Below are 18,290 nucleotides of genomic sequence, written 5' to 3'. Positions count from 1 at the left end.
GCAAGCATGCTAACCACTATGCTACCGTACTGCCCTAAGTAGTTGGTGTTATTGGGAGTGGGCCTGGGTAGGGTGCTCTTTTGGAGGGTTGGTACACACGCAATGGGCCAAATGACCTCCTTCTGCACAGTAGAGATTCTATGGGTTCCTTTCCCGAATGTCACATGATAAAACTAGATGCACATTCCTCAAGATAACTACACCGTCCTTTCTCAACCCACCCAATGCCTGTGGTCTCACCCCAGATAACTAAGGGCCAACTTCCACAGATATTTTTTAAAATTAGAAATCGGCACCTCTTCATGCCCTCCAAATACATGACCTGTGATGATTTCACCTAAATCAGTAGAATCATACGATGAAAATGAGAACATGTATTCTTTTTCAATAATCAGATAGATTGGCCCAGTTGGAAATAATTAACAAAAAAGCCTTGGATCTAATTTATTTACTTTGATCATAAACATGCACCATTGGTTTAATTACAGTTAACCCTAGTGTAAATTTGCTGATTAAGCAGCTGGGCATGATGAAATGAAATGAAAATCGCTTATTGTCACAAGGAGGCTTCAAATAAAGTTACTGTGAAAAGCCCCTAGTCACCACATTCCGGCGCCTGTTCGGGGAGGCTGTTCCGGGAATTGAACCGTGCTGCTGGCCTGCCTTGGTCTGCTTTCAAAGCCAGCGATTTAGCCCTGTGCTAAACAGATACACCAGAGGGCGCTGTGTTGAGTTGGCTAGTTGCATAGTAAAGAGGACAATGATGCTGGCATGGACGACGTTTTTGGAGAAATCAGGAAAAATGAAAAGCTGATTTCTATTCTTTTTTAAAACATCCTGAGGCATGAGTAACTTATCCAAATGACAAACCCAGTGGCTTGAAATCATGTGAGCAACGTGAAGCAGATATACTTTTAATATATGTGGCAAAAGATTAACTGATCATGGTTGGGAGTATTAATTAGAAGTACTGTGGAAAGATGGTTTTCAAATCTATAGCATGAAAATACTGCAAAGCTATCTCTTGAATCCGTAATATTTTATAAAAGAAATATTGAGTGAAGATGATGGAAGGGCCAAGGTCTGTAACAGAAGACATGAAGTAGAAAAGAATATGTGAGAATACATGATAGATTAGAACATAATTAGATGATGCCAAGCTTGGGTTTCAGACAAAGGATTCCAGGCATGTGCAACATTTGTGACTGCATTATGCATTTGAAATGTTGTCCTGGTCTTTTTTATACCTCTTTCCTCTGTATCGTAGGACCAGAAAGAGTCATCTAATGGTGTCACTCAGAACATCAATGGAGAAAATGCAGACATATCTCAAGATTTTGAGTCCGAGGAAGATGAAGATGATGAGGAGGAAGAAGAAGAAGAAAAATACAGTGTTACAGACCATCCAGATTCAGAGTTATCCATGGACTTTGGAGGTCCTGACAGCATTCGCAAAATGGAAATTTCTAAGAAAGTATGTATTTGGTGATGCTTTGCCAGTTAATTTCCATATTGATAGGTATATTACAACATGGGAGAACTGTAATCTCCAGGGTATTACCACTCACTGCATAAAATAAAGTTCTTCCTCGCGTCTCTTGCCTGAAACTTTAAATCTGTGTCCCCTAATCCTAGTACCATCAGCTAATGGGAACAGCTTTTACTCATACTCTAGTTGTGGGAAAACCAGAGCTTTATATACCAGACCTGGAGCTGTTGGAGGTAGCTTATGGGCTCTTGGCCTTTTCAATGATTCAATAACTAAAAGAAACAGTAATGAGAATGGAAAAAATACGAATAATTATGTCTGGAGTACTGCAATCGCAGTTCTAGCTACAACAACATGGTTGGCCTGTAATCATGAGAGGCATTGCAGAGGAAATCAGCCAGGCTGATGCTATATTTTCCATGGTGATTTTATGATGGACTGATCCAAAATATTCTGATATTTCTATTTCTACCCAGGACAATTTATTTGTCAAATGGATTCACTTCCGGTTCTTGTATTATTCTGTTTGAATTAATTTTGAGGTTCTCTAGTTTCTTGCTGCGATGGTTCAATTAGATCTTTCAACTACTTTCTCTAAGGACCATTGGTGAAAGAACTCTGAACTTTAAATTTGCAGCCAGATCATACAGATTTCAAAATGACAAATGATCATGGCTGCAGTCTATGAAGTAGTTTACTTCTCAGCCGTTTTTTGCCACAGTGATTTCCTGATCTCAGTTATAACAAATTGATTCTCTCCTGAGAGGGTGAAAGTGGGTATGCAAGTTGAATTTAAATGCTCTTCCTTGGATTTGGTCTGCTCAATACCTGTGAGCCAGTCACTTCTTGCCACTCCTGAGTAGGAAGTGCTATTTACAAAAAAAAACCTTCTGTTTATAAATGCAGCATATTTAGTAAGAGATAACTTTTATTACTTTCTTGTAAAATCCATATGATTGTCCATGTCTCAAAATCCTTTTGCCGGTTTGCATCAGACTTGAACGTTCTATTTTGTGCTAAAATATACCGAGTCAAGTTTAGATGTATAAATGGCATTTGGTTTTTCACTTTTTAATTGCACAATATTATGGCAGGTTTTGTTCATTTGAAAAAAGGTTTACCTTTTATTTGGTAGCTTATCTATGATTTTTAAAAAATGACATCAGCAGATTATCAAATATTACAGTTTACTGTAGAATTTTCTTCCTTACACAGGCTAACTTGCAGCTGGAAGAATATGATCCTGAGGAGGATCAAGATTCTGACCTGGAGGAAGATGATGATGACTTTGAATCTGATGTGGTGAGTCATTTGTTCTGGAGTTGCAGTTGCTCTAAATGTTTTCTTTTGACTCCCTGCCTCAGAAACCACTTTAAGAAGTGAGCTTTTATTTCCCGCAGCTTTTATAGTCGTGTGCCTTTATCTGCTCAGTCATTTGCTGCAAAACCAGAAATCTAATATAAAAACTAGTTATTGTTCTTTGATTTCCTGGTTCATATCATTGGCATGTTATTTCCATTTGCATCAGACAGCAATGGAGTAAGCACTTTTTGTAGACAGTGGCTCAGGCTTACAGCTTCTCAGCAGATTTATTAAATCGCAAATAGATAAATTAACAGAAGCAATGACGGTTGGGAGTAGTTAAACATACCCTGGATGATAACCTTATTGGGTTTTTGTTCTGAGTTGTCCATGAATTTACTTCTTTACCTTTCTATCTCTATTGGCTTCAGATGAACTATCCAATTTGAACAAGACAAATTGAGAGAGAATTTTCAATAGGAAACTGGTGCAAGCAAAACTAAATATATATGTCTCAGCATCAAATTAATTCTCAATCTAACACAGATAGATATTAGCAATGAGCAGCTTACATCCTCCTTTTGTTACAACAACATGGGCCAATGCACAGTCGATTCTAGCCCCACTTGACCCGGCGATGCAACACAGTTCAAAGTAACTTTTATTTTAAAATGCCCACGGTCTTCGGCAGCCCAATAACTACAGTCACCAGGTTTGTAAATTTAAACACACTTTTTTTATTATTAACAGCAACTATAATTAAATAGGCAACAAATATAACTGGCTATCAAATCTCACCCCCCCCCCCCCTTTAAATTGCCCCACCCTCTACATACAGACATACAAAGACTGAGGGGAAAGAGGGGTGTAAAATAACAATGAAAGCAAAAGGATAAGAGTCTTTGTTTCAGATGGAGGTCTTGCAGTTAATTTCTTTCTTCGGTCTCGGCTTTCAGATGGATGTTATCTTTTCTTTCAGTTTGTAATGGATTTCACTGTAAGCTCATAGAAATAGCAGGCAACCAACATTCGAGAGAGACAACTTCATTCAGGGTCGAGAAGCTTCTGCCTTCAGACAGTGAGCAGCTGCTTCCGCGTTGAGAGTTCAGTGGCATCTCTCCGAAAAACCCCACCTGACCGGAACCAATTGTTGGTTGCCGAACAGAATACTGTCTCTGGCCAATCCATTGGCCATCAACCAATCGATTGAAACAAACCACTCCAATCTCTGGGTGCCATAATGTCTGGGCTCTTCTGCCTAAAATACATTTATAACAGTGTACAATTTTGACACTTCCTTACTTCCTCTGCTCGACTTTGTCTCATTTAATGATCCATGCACCAAAAACAATAGAGACAAATTAAAAGAAAAGGGAACCAAGGGAATCAATAGGAAGGGCTTTTGCACTTTAAACATATGGCCAGACAGACTGGCTGAACTTTAACTTTAAAACATGGGTGAGTTTGAGTCTTGGAGGGGGTGGGGGGGGGGTTATATTTGTGCTTTTGATGATTTTATCAAGTCACTCATGTCATATGTTGCTATATAGTTAAATTTAGATCATAAGATGTTAAATCCATCGAACAACTATGCACCGGTAGAGCTCATTACACCCAGAGAAAGCATTTGAAGAAATATTGCTTCCTATAATTGTTTAATTTGCTCTATGGATGCAGGTGATATTGGTAATGCTGCATTTATTCTCCATTTCTACAATCCTGAATGTACAATTTTGACTTGAGACAGTTGAAGTTTGTATCGGCATTTCAGTAAAAACACCCATCTATTATATTGGAATAGCTCAATTTATCGGAGCCCAAAAGTGGTTGGCGGCACAGGAGTGTGATGGCCAATTTATTGGCAGCTTAATTGGTGTCTCCCTGAACATAGAGTGGTGTATCAAACGTCAAACTATTAGATCCTTATTCCCTTAAGAAATAAGAAACAAAAAGAAGGGTATGGTCTGGGATAGCTTTGTTTGATTTAGCAAGGACACCAGGCCCAGATAGTGAAGGGGTTTTCTTCAAGTCTGCATGACTACTCCAGAAAGTGCACTTGGCCTCTAGCAGGGAGGTTATGATGTCTATTGTTACATGGAGCGCTCTGACTTTGAAATCAAAGGGAATTAAATGTCATCTTTGTTCCCTTACTGTTTGTAAAACAAATCAGTCTGTTAACATATAATTGGCCTTATTTAACTAAAGTGTTCATCTGGCTTTCCTAAGATTAGAGAAACGCATTTGGTGGCTCGATTATTTACAAGGGATTTCATTGTCTTGATTCCCAGGTAATGTTGCTGTATGGCTGGTTGTTGAACAAGAGGGGGGGGGGGGTTACAAGGGTTATGAGGTCTGTTTATATGGACCCCAGTGTTGCTTCTTAACCGTGCGAGAATATCTAATTCAGATATGTCATTTGTAACTAGTTGTATGTTGTTCCAAATTGTCCATTTACCAGTATCTAGCACAGTGGTTAGCACTTTGCCGTGGCCCCTGGTTCGATTCCCGGCTTGGGTCACTGTCTGTGCGGAATCTGCACGTTCTCCCTGTGTCTGTGTGGGTTTCCTCCGGATGCTCTGGTTTCGTTCCACAAGTCCCGAAAGACGTGCAGTTAGGTAATTTCGACATTCTGAATTCTCCCTCCATGTACCCGAACAGGCGCCAGAATGTGGCGACTCGGGGCTTTTCACAGTAACTTGATCACATTCTTAATGTAAGCCTATTTGTGACGATAAAGATTATTTTTCTGTAACAAATGTAGTGATTAAGTTGTTGCAAGAATATATATTGCTGTGTCCCTAAATGTTATGCATACCTCCTACATTACTTGGACCTTGTATTATCTTTGTGGTGAAAATGTTTTATTGGGAACTTAGTTTACAAATTTACTAAATTTAATGTATTTACAGTATTTTGGTTCCTCCTTTGTCTTGTAATTCACTGTTAATGTTTTAAAAAGTAACAAAATGATAAGTGTGATTGTTTACAATGTAATTCTATTTTTGTTGTTATGACTGAAGCTATTTCAGCTTATTCATGAATGCCGCCTTCTCAATCTTGCCCCTTGCTTGAGGTGTGGTGATCCGCAAGTTAAATCACCACCAGTCTCCCCTCTCAAATGGGAAAGCAGTCTATGGTCATCTGGGGCAATGGTGACTTCACCTTACTTTTACCTTTAATACAGCTTATTGTTCAAAATGAAAAGTCTAGCATTATAATAACTTCCTTATTTGCTGCATCAAATAACGTTATACACCTGTTTATTGACTATTCAGAGTTCAGAGTCTAGTTTGAAAAGGAAATGGAAGAAAAAAGGGAAGAATGACAGCCCATGGATAAAACCAACCAGGAAACGAAGACGAAAAAACCGGCCCCAAAGTTTTGATAGAGGTAACAGAAATAAATATATGGATGCCAAAATTAGGGCAGTAACTGGTGCATGCTATTTTTGATGTAAAGGAAGTTGACACTTTACCTGGTGCTGTGATGCAGTATGATGTTGAGTTAAAGTGAAAATTACCGTCTGAATTTTTGTTATGTCAAATGACAATCCTATACCATAGGAAATTAGAATTCTGTTGTAATTCTCCATTGGATATTGGAATTCTGATATCCCCCATTGAAAGTAAACAGGAGCATTGTGAGATTGAATGTTAAAATGTCAATAATCCATTGCTGTATACCCTGTATCTATTCAGTACCTTGAATTTACAAGTTTTGCTGGTCTTGACAAACATTTTGCCAGTGGTTGCATTATTATGGTGGGAGTAAAGGATAATTAAGTCCTTGTATGGATTTTGGCAATTTAATAACCGTTCACAGTCACAATGAGTTTGAGATGGATTTTATTCATAAGTGATCAGTGTGTAAAAATAAAGCACATTGGATTAGGGTAGTGTATTGAGATGGCTAGAAAACTGGTTGGAGGCAGTGGTTAGCACTGCTGTCTCATGGCGCCGAGTGCCCAGGTTCTGTCCGTGTGGAGTTTGCACATTCTCCCGTGTTTGCAAGGGTTTCGTCCCCACAACCCAAAGATGTACAGGGTAGGTGGATTGGCCACGCTAAATTACCCCTTAATGGACAAAATTAATCGGGTACTTTAAATTTAATTTAAAAAAAAAACTGGTTGGCATACAGGAAACAAGAGTAGGTCTTTTTCAAATTGGCAAGCAGTGACTAGTGGGGTACCACAGGGGTTGGTGCTGGGCCCCAGCGATTCACTATATATATATATATATATATATATAATATATATAGATAATTTAGATGAAGGAACAACATGTAATATCTCCAAATTTGTAGATGACACGCAAGTTTGGTGGGAAGTGAGGAGGATGCTGAGATCCTTTAGTGTAATTTGGACAAGTTGAGTGAGTGGACAAATGAATGGCAGTTGCAGTATAATTTGGAGAACTACGATGTTATCCACGTTAGCAAAAATATGAAGGCAGATTATTATCTGAATGGCCATAAAGTAGGAGAGGGAAATGTGCAATGAGACCCGAGTGTCCTTGTACACAAGTCACTGAAGGTAAGCATGCAGGTACAGCAGGCGGTAAATAAGGCAAATGGTCTGCTGGCCTTCATTGTGAGAGGATTTGAGTACAGGAGCAGGGATGTCTTGCTGCAATTATACAGGGCCTTGGTGAGGCCACACCTGGAATATTGTGTGCCGTTTTGGTCTCTATTTGAAGAAAGATGTTTTTGCTATAGAGGGAGTGCAGCGAAGGTGTACCAGACTCATTCATGGGATGGTGAGACTGACATATGAGGAGAGATTGAGCTGGTTTGGATTGTACTTGCTGGAGTTCAGAAGAATGAAGGGGGGTAATCTCCTAGAAATCTATAAAATTCTAACAGGACTAGACAGGAAGGATGTTCCTGATGGTGGGAGTGTCCAGAACCAAGGGACACAGTCTGAGCATACGGGATAGACCATTTAGGACAGAGATGAGGAGCAATTTCTTCACCCAGAGAGTGGTCAGCCTGTTGAATATGTTATCATAGGAAGTAGTTGAGGCCAAAGCATTGTATGTTTTCAAGAACAACGAAAATTACAGCAGAGGAACAGCCCCCCCCCCCCCCCCCCAAAAAGCCTGCACCAACCACAAGCCCGTCTAAACTTAACCCTCCTACCCTTCTAGGGACCATAGCCCTCTATTCCCAACCTATTCATGCATTTGCCAAGATGTCCCTTAACTCACTATCGTATCTGTTTCCACTACTTCTCCCGGCAGCGAGTTTGAGGCTCCCACCACCCTCTGTGTGGAAAAAAAACTTGCCTCGTACATCTCCTTTAAACCCTGCCCCTCGCACCGTAAACCGATACCCCCTAGTAATTGACTCTTCCACCCTCAGAAAAAACTTCTGACTATCCACACTGTCCATACCCCTCATAATTTTATAGACTTGTATCAGGTTGCCCCTCCACCTCCGTCGTTTCAGTGAGAACAAACAAAGTTTCTCCAACCTCTCCTCGTAGGTAATGCCCTCCATGCCAGGCAATATCCTGGTAAATCTTTTCCGTATCCACTCCAAAGCCTCTACATCCTTCTGTGAGTCTGGCGACCAGAATTGAACTCTATATTCCAAGTGCAGCCTACCTAAGGTTCTATAAAGCTGCAACATGAATTGTCAATTTTTAAACTCAGTGCCCCATCTGATGAAGGCAAGCATGCTGTATGCCTTTGTGACTATCTCCTCCATCTGAGTTGCCACTTTCAATTCAAATAATGTGATATATGCTTAGAGGTGCAGGGCAAGGCTATTAAATGGGTAATTTGCATCAAACACAGTTCGGTATAGTACTTAGGGGATCAAAGGGTATGGGGGAAAAGCGGGATTAGGCTATTGAGTTGGATGATCAGCCATGATCATGAATGGCGAAGCAGGCTCGAAGGCCGAATGGCCACCTCCTGCTCCTATTTTCTGTGTTTCTATTCCAGTGTTCTTTCAATGGTATGTATGGTGCTGGTGGCTAGTTTTACGTACTTTAACTTTCTACACTTTTGCATTGGCGTAAACCAATTTTAGGTTTATACTGATACCAAATTAACTTGTAATTGGCCTTGTTTAACAAAAGTGTACATCTCCCTTTCCTACAGTTTGAGCAACACATTTGGTGACTTGTTCAAGATTACAGTTCATTTACAAGGGATTTCATTGTCATGCTTCACAGATCATGTTGCTGCATGGCTAATTGCTGAACAGGGGTTCACAAGGATTATGATTTATGTTTGTGTGAAAAAACTAGAGATGCCTAACCACTTAAGAATATCTAGTTCAAGCTTCTAATTTGTAATTGCAGTTTTATGTTGTTCCAAGGATTGAGTTAATTCACAGGAACTTTTCTGTAACAAATGTTAAATTATGCTGTTGTAAGTACATATAGTTGCACCCCTAATACTCCCAACGTTACTTGGGCCTTGTATGGTCTTTGTAGTGAAAATGTTTTATTGAGTCGGTGCAGACTCCATGGGCTGAATGACCTCCTGCACTGTACGAATTCTGTGGAATTCTATTACAGCTTGAGTTGGGACCACATCTGTGTCACCTCTCTGTTAAATAGATGTAAGTATGAGTCTTGGAGTTCAATGCTTGGGGGCTAGGCTTCCAACTATTTTGTTTAAATCAGTTAAACTAAAGTAAATAAACTGAGGGACAAAGTAAAAGGGAAACTACCTTCAGCAAAAACAAATCACAAATTAAACTTAAAACATTAAACTAAAATGTGATTAAATGGGTGGTACTCCAGACCTTGCAGTGCCCAATGGACACGGAAGGCTCGAGGATGCAAATGGACACCGCATGCTCCCTCTCCAGGGACACCTGGCCGAGAATGTAATCTCAGTAGAGGGCAGACAGTTAGGTCGGATGACACCCTTCGGTCGCCCGCTGCTTTGACCTGTTAATGGGAAGTTTAGCCAGGCCCCTCCCCGCCCCTCTCCATTTTAGGTGCCCGTAGATCAGGACCGTGGGGCTGAAGTGCAAACAAAAATGCAACAAAAGGTTTTTTAAATAACTGGAAAGGATGCAAGCATGGCTCACTGGCTCCACAAGGCCAGGGCAGGCATCTTGGGAGTTGGCAAAACAATGCAGTCTATGGTTGTATGGGACTGCTGCGTGCAACACCCTCTACCCCAAGTCCCCAATGTTAAGGGGGAGGATTTCTGACTAGAGGGAACTGAACTGGAGACCTCTGCTGCCGGATGGCAATAAAGCTTGCAAAGGCATGTCTGGGTGACAGGCGAGAGCAAATAAGTGAAGGGCGTGCAGCAAATGTCCATACAGCAAACCCCTCTGTACAGTGCAAAAGAACAAGGTGGGCATTTCTGTGAGGCAGTTCGGACTATGGGGCTCCAGTTCCCGAGGGGGCTTGGGGCCATTATGAAATTCCATCCGAGCAGTGGTGTGCTCAGACAGGAATTCACCATAATCTGCGGCACCTCGAGACGACGAGTTTCATGTGCTCAGAGCTCGACCATCTTTAGGTCGCGGATGGAATTGGTCACGAGCCACTCACCAATGCGCCAACTCATAGGGTGTCATCTAGTCCACTCCCCTGCCACGCATATGACCCCGATCCTGGTCAACCCCCGCAGCCACAGACTGTCCCTCTGCCAGCCACCTGAAATGCTGGAGGTGCATATTCCTGAGCAGTAGCTCTCTGACGACAGCAGATGATACCTCTTGGGCAGCAGGGCAATAATAGCCCTGTGCCATGAAAGGAGCATCTCCCCAATCACGATACGCTCCTTTAGAACCCCCACGTAATCGGTCCCAGAATACCCTAAAGAACTCCACAGTTAGCTCATCCGGTCCTTGCCCTTGGGCTGACTGAGATGCGGCTCAAGACCTACTTCACCATCTTCTAGACCTTGGATTTCCGCCTCTTTGTCAACCCCCTTGCATACTGCTGACTGAAGACACGGATGTGAGTCTTGCCCATGTCCCACCATAGCCTCACGGGTGGCACAGTGGCACATTGGTAAGCACTGCTGCATTACAGCGCCAGGGACCTAGGTTCGATTCCCAGGTTGGGTCACTGAGTGCGGAATCTGCATGTTCTCCCTGTGTCTGCTTGGGTTTCCTCTGGGTGTTCTGGTTTCCTCCCACAAGTCCCGGGAGACGTGCTTGTTAGGTGAATTGGATATTCTAAATTCTCACTCAGTGGACCAAACAGGCGCAGTCAGGGATTTTCACAATAACTTCATTGCAGTGTTAATGTAAGCCTACTTGTGACACTAGTGAAGATTAATATTATTAAGGAAGGGAACTCTCCTTGCTTCCTTTTCCAGCCAGCCCAGAAATGACAAAATGAGTCCAGGAACTGCTGATCCTCCAACAGCCTTGTTAAAGTACGAATGCAAGGGCCCCTCCCGAACACAAGATGGGGCACATTCCGCCCACACGGGGCAGTGGTCCGAGCAAGGCACCTGCTGCATGGAAGCTGACTGAATGCCAAGCATCTGTGCCGTTGAAATCTAAAGGCAGTCTATTCGGGATGCTCCGACTCCTGGTCTCACAAAAGGGAACACGCTGGAGTCAGGATGGAGATGTCACCAGATGTCTACCAAGTTGAATGACCTGATCAGGTCTCTCAATTTCACCACCACTGACATGCAGCGCTGTGTACAGAGGGCTCAGTTAAAATTTTCCCCAAGGACGATGCGGTCTCCTGCATCGATGGAGCTGAGAAGATTGGACACTTGTTTAAAGAAAGTAGTTTGTTGCTGGCCACCCAGGGGAGCATAGACATTGGCAAAGCGAAGCACCACACTGCCCTCAAGGACCGGCCACATATAAGATCTCCACTGAAAATGGGGATTGGAGGCCAGGTGACTCTTGGAGACAGGGCGGATGACATTGCCTATATATGCATTCCTCTATTGGCATTTTAGGGTGGGTGTTGCATTTCACCCTTACCTTTCGTGTCACAATTGAAGGGTGACAGGCCTGCATGAGTAGTGTTGACAGGACTGAAGAGTAGCATTAACCTGAGAAGCTGCCACTGCTGCATAGGTAGCCCTGGAGGTACCTTCCAGTGGCGAAGATGGTGCCACCATTAAATGTTTTTTCTGTTTGTTGGTGGGAAGAGCAAGGAGTTTAAAGATTTCTCCCCTAGGTGTTATGGTTATTGAGAGAGCAAAAAAAGAGACAAGAGAGTGAAGCACAGGATGGCAGATGAGGAAGTGGCATAGGATGAGCACGTGCCCCAAGTCAGATGAGGGAGGTTGGTTGACTGGTTCAGTTCTTCCATTTGGGGAGGGGGGAGAAAGGAGTCGGGATGAATCTTCAGCCCAGGAGCCTGGTTCAAGCCCAAACTGAAGGCGTGTGTTTTCTCTCTCAAACTGTGCTGCCTTCAAGGTTCACAATTAGGAGCCAATCAATGGCACTATTGTAATGCTGACGGAATTAGCATAATTGACACATCAAGGAAGTCAGTAAGAAGTCTTAACAACACCAGGTTAAAGTCCAACTGGTTTGTTTCAAATCACTGGCTTTTGGAGCACTGCTCCTTCCAAACAAACCTGTTGGACTTTAACCTGGTGTTGTAAGACTTCTAACTGTGCTCACCACAGTCCAACGCCGGCATCTCCACATCATCAAGGAAGGGCCAGGGACCTGGTTGGTTAGGCAACTGGCTTCTCCTTGTGGCAAGTGAGGCACACCTGATGTGTGTGAACACTGCAATTAGCATGCCATCGTCATCCTTCGAGGGCACACTCCAGTAACACATTGCTGGACAGATCCTCCCAGGCTTTCCTCCATTTCTGTTGAGGAACCTGTGAGGGTGATACCATTTTTTGGGGGGGAGCATGAGATTATATAGCTTTGTATTGGTACCCATTAATGGTTAGTGTGACATGTGGAATTTTACCACGTTGACTTTCAAATCTTTGTTACTGCTGACTGTTTAATAAACAAAACATTCTCGAGGGCTGCGGATTAAACAAGCCTTCCAACTTGAACAGCCAGCCGACTAATTCCTGATATCCTGGCCTCCATAACCAATGGCCTTGAACTTCCAAACATCCCATGCCCTCTGGCTTCACAGTGCTTCAAGAGTGTTGGGGTTCATTATCATCGTAGTTCCCCTTCGTACTGTGTGAAAGTCTTCAGGCAGCAGGGCTTGCTCAAGTTATTATAATGTACTTTATAGAATCACAGAATCCCTACAGTACAGAAGGAGGCTATTCATTCATCCCATCGAGTCTGCACTGACCCTCCGAAAAGAGCACTCCACCGAGGGTCACTCCACAACCCAATCCCCTTACTGTAACCTGCACATCTTTTGACACTAAGGGGCAAATTTGCATGGTCAATCCATCTACCCTGCGTATCTATGAACTGTTGTAGGAAACCAGAGCACCCGAAGCAAACCCAGTCAGTCACGGGGAGATCGTGCACATTCCAAACAGACAACCAAAGTCAGAATTGAAACCGAGTCCCTGGCACTGTGGGGCGGCAGTGCTAACTACTGCTCCACCGAGTTCACAGACTTTTGTGGCAGAATTCTTGTTACGCTACTTGCGAGGGATCTGAAAAATCAGGAAATGTGGTTCTCGTCATAATTTCCACCTGTGTTGCTGTTCTTGCTGACGCTGGCTCAAAATTCCACCCTTTAAGGCCACAGAATTAAATAACCCAAATAATGGTTGGAAAATTCTTGGGGGGGTCTGGGGGGGGGGGGGGGTGTTGTGGTGTGGCCGCTTATGCCCTTCTTCCTGCCTGGTTGCATATCCCCAGAGCATCAAAGAGACAGGCATCAGGTTCCACAGAATTGATGCCTTCCTTGGTGTTTGGGCTATCCATTGTATCACCTGTCACTGAAGGCTACACTTCAGAAACCTGTGTTTTGTCAAAGGAAGGGTTAACAATCACAGAATGTACTAACTGCACTGTATATAGATTATATTCATAATTAAATGTTTGTCATTGATGGGTGAACAGTGTGTCAGCTGTATTCCTCTAACATGACATCACCAATAGAATATTCAGTAGAATTTAAATTCAAGAAACCAACGAGCAAATTTTAGCCATTAATCTTGAATTCAAACCCTTATTACGAAGTTAGGAATTCTGTGACCTACTGAACTGCGCTTGGAGAAAACAACACTCCAGGTAAGAAAATGTTTAGGGGCTTATATTTGTAGCAAAACATAGATATTTCAGAATCAGCCTCCAAATCCTGGCTGTTTGATGGTTAAAGTGTTTGTATAAACATCTGAGTGTAAATCTAACTTTTTACAGGTGCTGAAATAGAGACTCAAACTCTGACAGGTAATAATGAGTATACCGAGATGCCCCTTAGCTCACTGAACCTGCCTGCAGGTGGCCTATTCTCGTCACAGTCTACAGGTAAAGTTGATTTATAAGTTTGAAAGTTTTTTTTTGTTGAGTTGTTTCCAGATATACAGCCACAGTTGTTTTTTAAAAATTGCCGTGAAGGAACATTTGGGAAATGTAGATTTTAGTTCAGTTGAATTTTGCATGACTGTGTGAATGCTTTCAACCATTCTTAACGATTATTTTTATACTTAAAAAAAGGGTTTGAAATAAGCAGTTCGCATATTGTAATTGTATGCAGGTATTTCCCAAAGCTCTGACTCAATGGAATTAGATAAGCTACAGGAGTTACCTCTTTGTAGCTGTCGGATGGAAACACCAAAAAGCCGAGAGATTGTTAAACTGGGTAACGATAAGTGTATGGCCACTGAGAATATAGACCAAGAGGTAAGAACCACTTAGCACAAGTTTGCAAAAGAAATCGTATGGACAGGTTTATGTTGGTTGTTGGATTGTTATGATTTTCATAATGTCTGAATTACATTTAAATTTAGGTTTTGATTATTTATCAAACTAATTTTCCTCTGCCAATAAAGTTGAAATTGTACTGAAAATTATAGAATGGGATGGTTTCAAATAAAAAAATGTTAAACGTACCTTTCTGAAAGAATATGAATACTACATTTAGGATAATGCACTTTAATTTCTTGAAGAGTTATCAAATTGAAGGATAAAAGAAAATTACTGTGGATGCTGAGATCTGAAACAAACACCGGAAATGCTGGACAACCTCAGCAGGTTTGACAGAATCTTTGGAGAGAGAAGGGAGCTAACATTTCAAGGCTGGATGACACTCTGTCAAAGCTTTGACGAAGAATCATCCAGACTCAACATTAGATCCGTTCTCTCTCCAGAGATGCTGTCAGACCTGCTGAGATTGTCCAGCATTTTCTATTTTTGCAGCAAATTGAAGGATACTGCTTCCAGTAGCTTTAATATTACTTCGCCATATTTTTGGAGTTATGTTTGAGGTTTCGTTGCAATCAAATGAAGTGTCAATAACTAGTACCAGAGCGTACATGTGCAAGATATAGTGCTATATCTTTAATATTGATGCACCCTTCTGTTGTGATGACTCATCCTTGGTATTTCTTAGTGAGCTTTTGCTGAGGCTTGTGGAATAGAAGTTCCCTGCATGTGTACTCTGTGTAAATACTTAAGTGCACCACAAATACACCAGACATGAAGACATTTGGGTGCTTTTCTTTTAAAAAAAAAAAAAAAAATGAATTTAGAGTACCCAATTTTTTTTTTCAGAATAAAGGGAAATTTAGCCAATCCACCAAGCCTGCACATCTTTTGGGTTGCGGGGGTGAGACCCACGCAAACATGGGGAGAATGTGCAAACTCCACATGGACAGTGACCCAGGGCTGGGCTTGAACCCAGGTCCTCAGTGCCATGAGGCAGCAGTGCTAACCACTGTGCCACCATGCCAACCGTGGGTGCTCTTTCAATCAGCTCCCCATGAATTTATCTTCAGTTTGCTCCAAAGCTTTCCTACCTAAATGGTTTGATTGAGATATGTTTAGTCAAGGCAATGGAGTCAGTTGAGTAAAAATTAAGTACTGGTTTATTCACAATAGAAATGTATATACACACAGGACCTGGTTAGGTTTCACTGGCCCTTTGTCTCTGGACGCTTGTTCTAGTCAGGTCATCTTGTATATGACAGTCCCTGCCCCGTAATTAACAGAGGAGTGCACACTCCTCGAGCCACACGGAGGACTATCACCAACCCTGTATTGTGTGCCCTGTGCGGGATACTACAATACGCTGATTTTAAGCGCAGTATCCATTACAAAGTCGAGAATGTCATATATGTGGAGATATTTTAGGATAATATAATACATCGCCTAAAAATCTTAATTTAACTTGTGCACTGTTTTACAAACCCAATAAAAAATTTTTTTTTTAAAAAATTGCTTATTGTCACAAGTAGGCTTCAAATGAAGTTACTGTGAAAAGCCCCAGTCGCCACATTCTGGCGCCTGTTTGGGGAGGCTGGTACGGGAATTGAACCGTGCTGCTGGCCTGCCCTGGTCTGCTTTCAAAGCCAGCAATTTAGCCCTGTGCTAAACCAGCCCAATACCTTGTGTCAGAACTTGAATAGCCAGGTGGTGAAGGATTGAGTACTGGAGCCTTGTCTTTATCCACTTAAAAGCTTTTGCTTTTACTTGAGAGGGAAGTTTTGTAAACAGTGCATTTCCAACAAAAAAAACCCTCGTTCAGCCTGCACATATATCTATATATGCCCTTACAAAACCACCACTTGAACACAATTAACATCTGACCGATACACAATAAACTCTGAGAATCTACATTGTGCAGCACAATTTTAAGTAGCACAATTGAAAGACAATTGAGGGAAGATTTTTTTTTGTTCTTAAATTAGGATTTCAGTTTTGTTACTTCTAGTATATGGCGATAATCTTGTTTCACTGTACTTCTAAACAATCCATTCATTCAGATCTATCATGGAACTAAGTGTTGAGCTGATGCACTTCACTCTCTTTTGTAGTTTATGATATACTTTAGCCCATTGACCATAATAATAAATAAATAAATAACTTGCATTTATATAGCACCCCTCACAATCTCGCAAAGTCCCATTGCCGTACAGCTAATAAAGTACATTAAAAGTGTAGTCATTGTTGTAACATAATTAATACAGCAGCCACTTCACACACAGCAAGGTCCCAAAAGTCGCAATGTGATAATAACCAGATAGCAATGTTGGTTGAGGGATAAATATTAGCACGGACACTTCTTCGGGATAATGCCATGGGATCTCTTACATCCAGCTGAGAGGGAAGAAGGTTTCTTGGTTTAATGCCACCTGAAAGAAAACACCTGCAATAGTATAGCATTCTTGCAGCATTCCCACTTAATACACTGGGTGACTGAGTGTGCGGATCAGAGTTCAGCTGTGATGAAAATTTGTGCTCATAAAATTTAATTCATGGGTGATCAATTTAGAACAAAATCTGCAAATCAGCAGCTGTAATTTGCCTGAACGAATATTTCTTGCAGTTAAGTAGCTGTATTAACAGCGTGATCAAACAAGAGATGATGCGACCCTCCAATAAGGTGCAGCTAATGGTATTGTGTGAGGACCACAGATCCCGGATGGTTAAACATCAGTGTTGCCCAGGATGTGGATACTTCTGTACTGCTGTAAGTGTAGAGAGTTTCATATAGTAGATAAGTACAAATATCAAGATGAAAAATATTTCTCACTTACTTTGGTTATTGACTGTAAAACTCAAATGATGTGTTTAATGTAGAGCAGAGATGCAAAAATATTTTTTAACATATATGTAAAATAATTGACCTGACTTTTTTCAGTTTCAGGTTAACTTGTAAGCCAAAAGGTCAATGTGATAAATGTGTTTATAGTTAATAACCAGAAAGTATATAAAACCTTTTTTTCAGGTAACCAGAAGAGCTGTTTGAAAAAACAGTATTATATTGAGCTCCCTTTTTTGTTCCCAAATTAAGAAGCAAAAATGTCCATATCCTTTTTTGTTTGAACATTTTACAGTCAACCAACAAATAGCTTAGGGATGCTTTGTGTATATTGGCAATTTTTATTGAGTGCCCACTAGATGGCACAAGAGGTTTAAAGGTGGATTTAGCTATTTTGGGCTCAACAGTGGCAGAGCTAGAAAAGGTTTTTCAATTTCAGTTGACGAGTTATTTAATGGTTTAATCTTTTTATGCACTGAGGTTAAATTATTTTTGGACATAACCCCCTATCTATATATATATAAAAGAGAATATATTGATCGGAATTTTTTTCTTCCCATGTAGAGGAGTACGATCTTGGAGAGAGGGAGGAAAAAAAGGAGGAAGTGCTGTTTCTTGCTTGCCCATAATTAATCCGAGGCATATACATCAGTGCAGTAGGGCCAAGTTGGAACAATTTTGATTCCTTTTTCTCATGAAGTACACATTGTATTAATTTACCTGACAACAAACATGACCGTAAAAGGGTTGTATTTTGAACCATCTTTAGATTCAACCCTTTTTGCACACGGTTGTGAAGTGAAGCTTCTGTTAGTACTCTGTTACACACCTTTTGTTTATTGATTTATTTACACTACCGAAGCCTCCAATTTAACAAATAATGGAATTTTGAAGTTATTTCTA

General features: G+C 41.3%; 1 protein-coding gene across 9 annotated transcripts in view; it reads left to right on the top strand.

Annotated features, from left to right (window-relative positions):
* ehmt1b (euchromatic histone-lysine N-methyltransferase 1b) overlaps nucleotides 1–18,290 on the top strand; it is a 175,004-nt gene that overhangs the window by 92,676 nt on the left and 64,038 nt on the right. For all 9 annotated transcript variants that reach the window (XM_038781535.1, XM_038781534.1, XM_038781533.1 and 6 more), the window contains 6 exons: nucleotides 1,268–1,474; nucleotides 2,705–2,791; nucleotides 6,067–6,181; nucleotides 14,045–14,152; nucleotides 14,382–14,527; nucleotides 17,172–17,315. In XM_038781535.1, the coding sequence (XP_038637463.1) occupies nucleotides 1,268–1,474; nucleotides 2,705–2,791; nucleotides 6,067–6,181; nucleotides 14,045–14,152; nucleotides 14,382–14,527; nucleotides 17,172–17,315 (807 nt within the window). The remainder of the gene's footprint in view (nucleotides 1–1,267; nucleotides 1,475–2,704; nucleotides 2,792–6,066; nucleotides 6,182–14,044; nucleotides 14,153–14,381; nucleotides 14,528–17,171; nucleotides 17,316–18,290) is intronic.

This window comes from Scyliorhinus canicula, chromosome 21 (assembly GCF_902713615.1).
Source record: "Scyliorhinus canicula chromosome 21, sScyCan1.1, whole genome shotgun sequence".
NCBI classification, from domain to species: Eukaryota; Metazoa; Chordata; class Chondrichthyes; order Carcharhiniformes; family Scyliorhinidae; genus Scyliorhinus; species Scyliorhinus canicula.
Note: the sequence above shows the minus strand (reverse complement) of the source record. Positions and strands in the feature narration are given on the sequence as shown.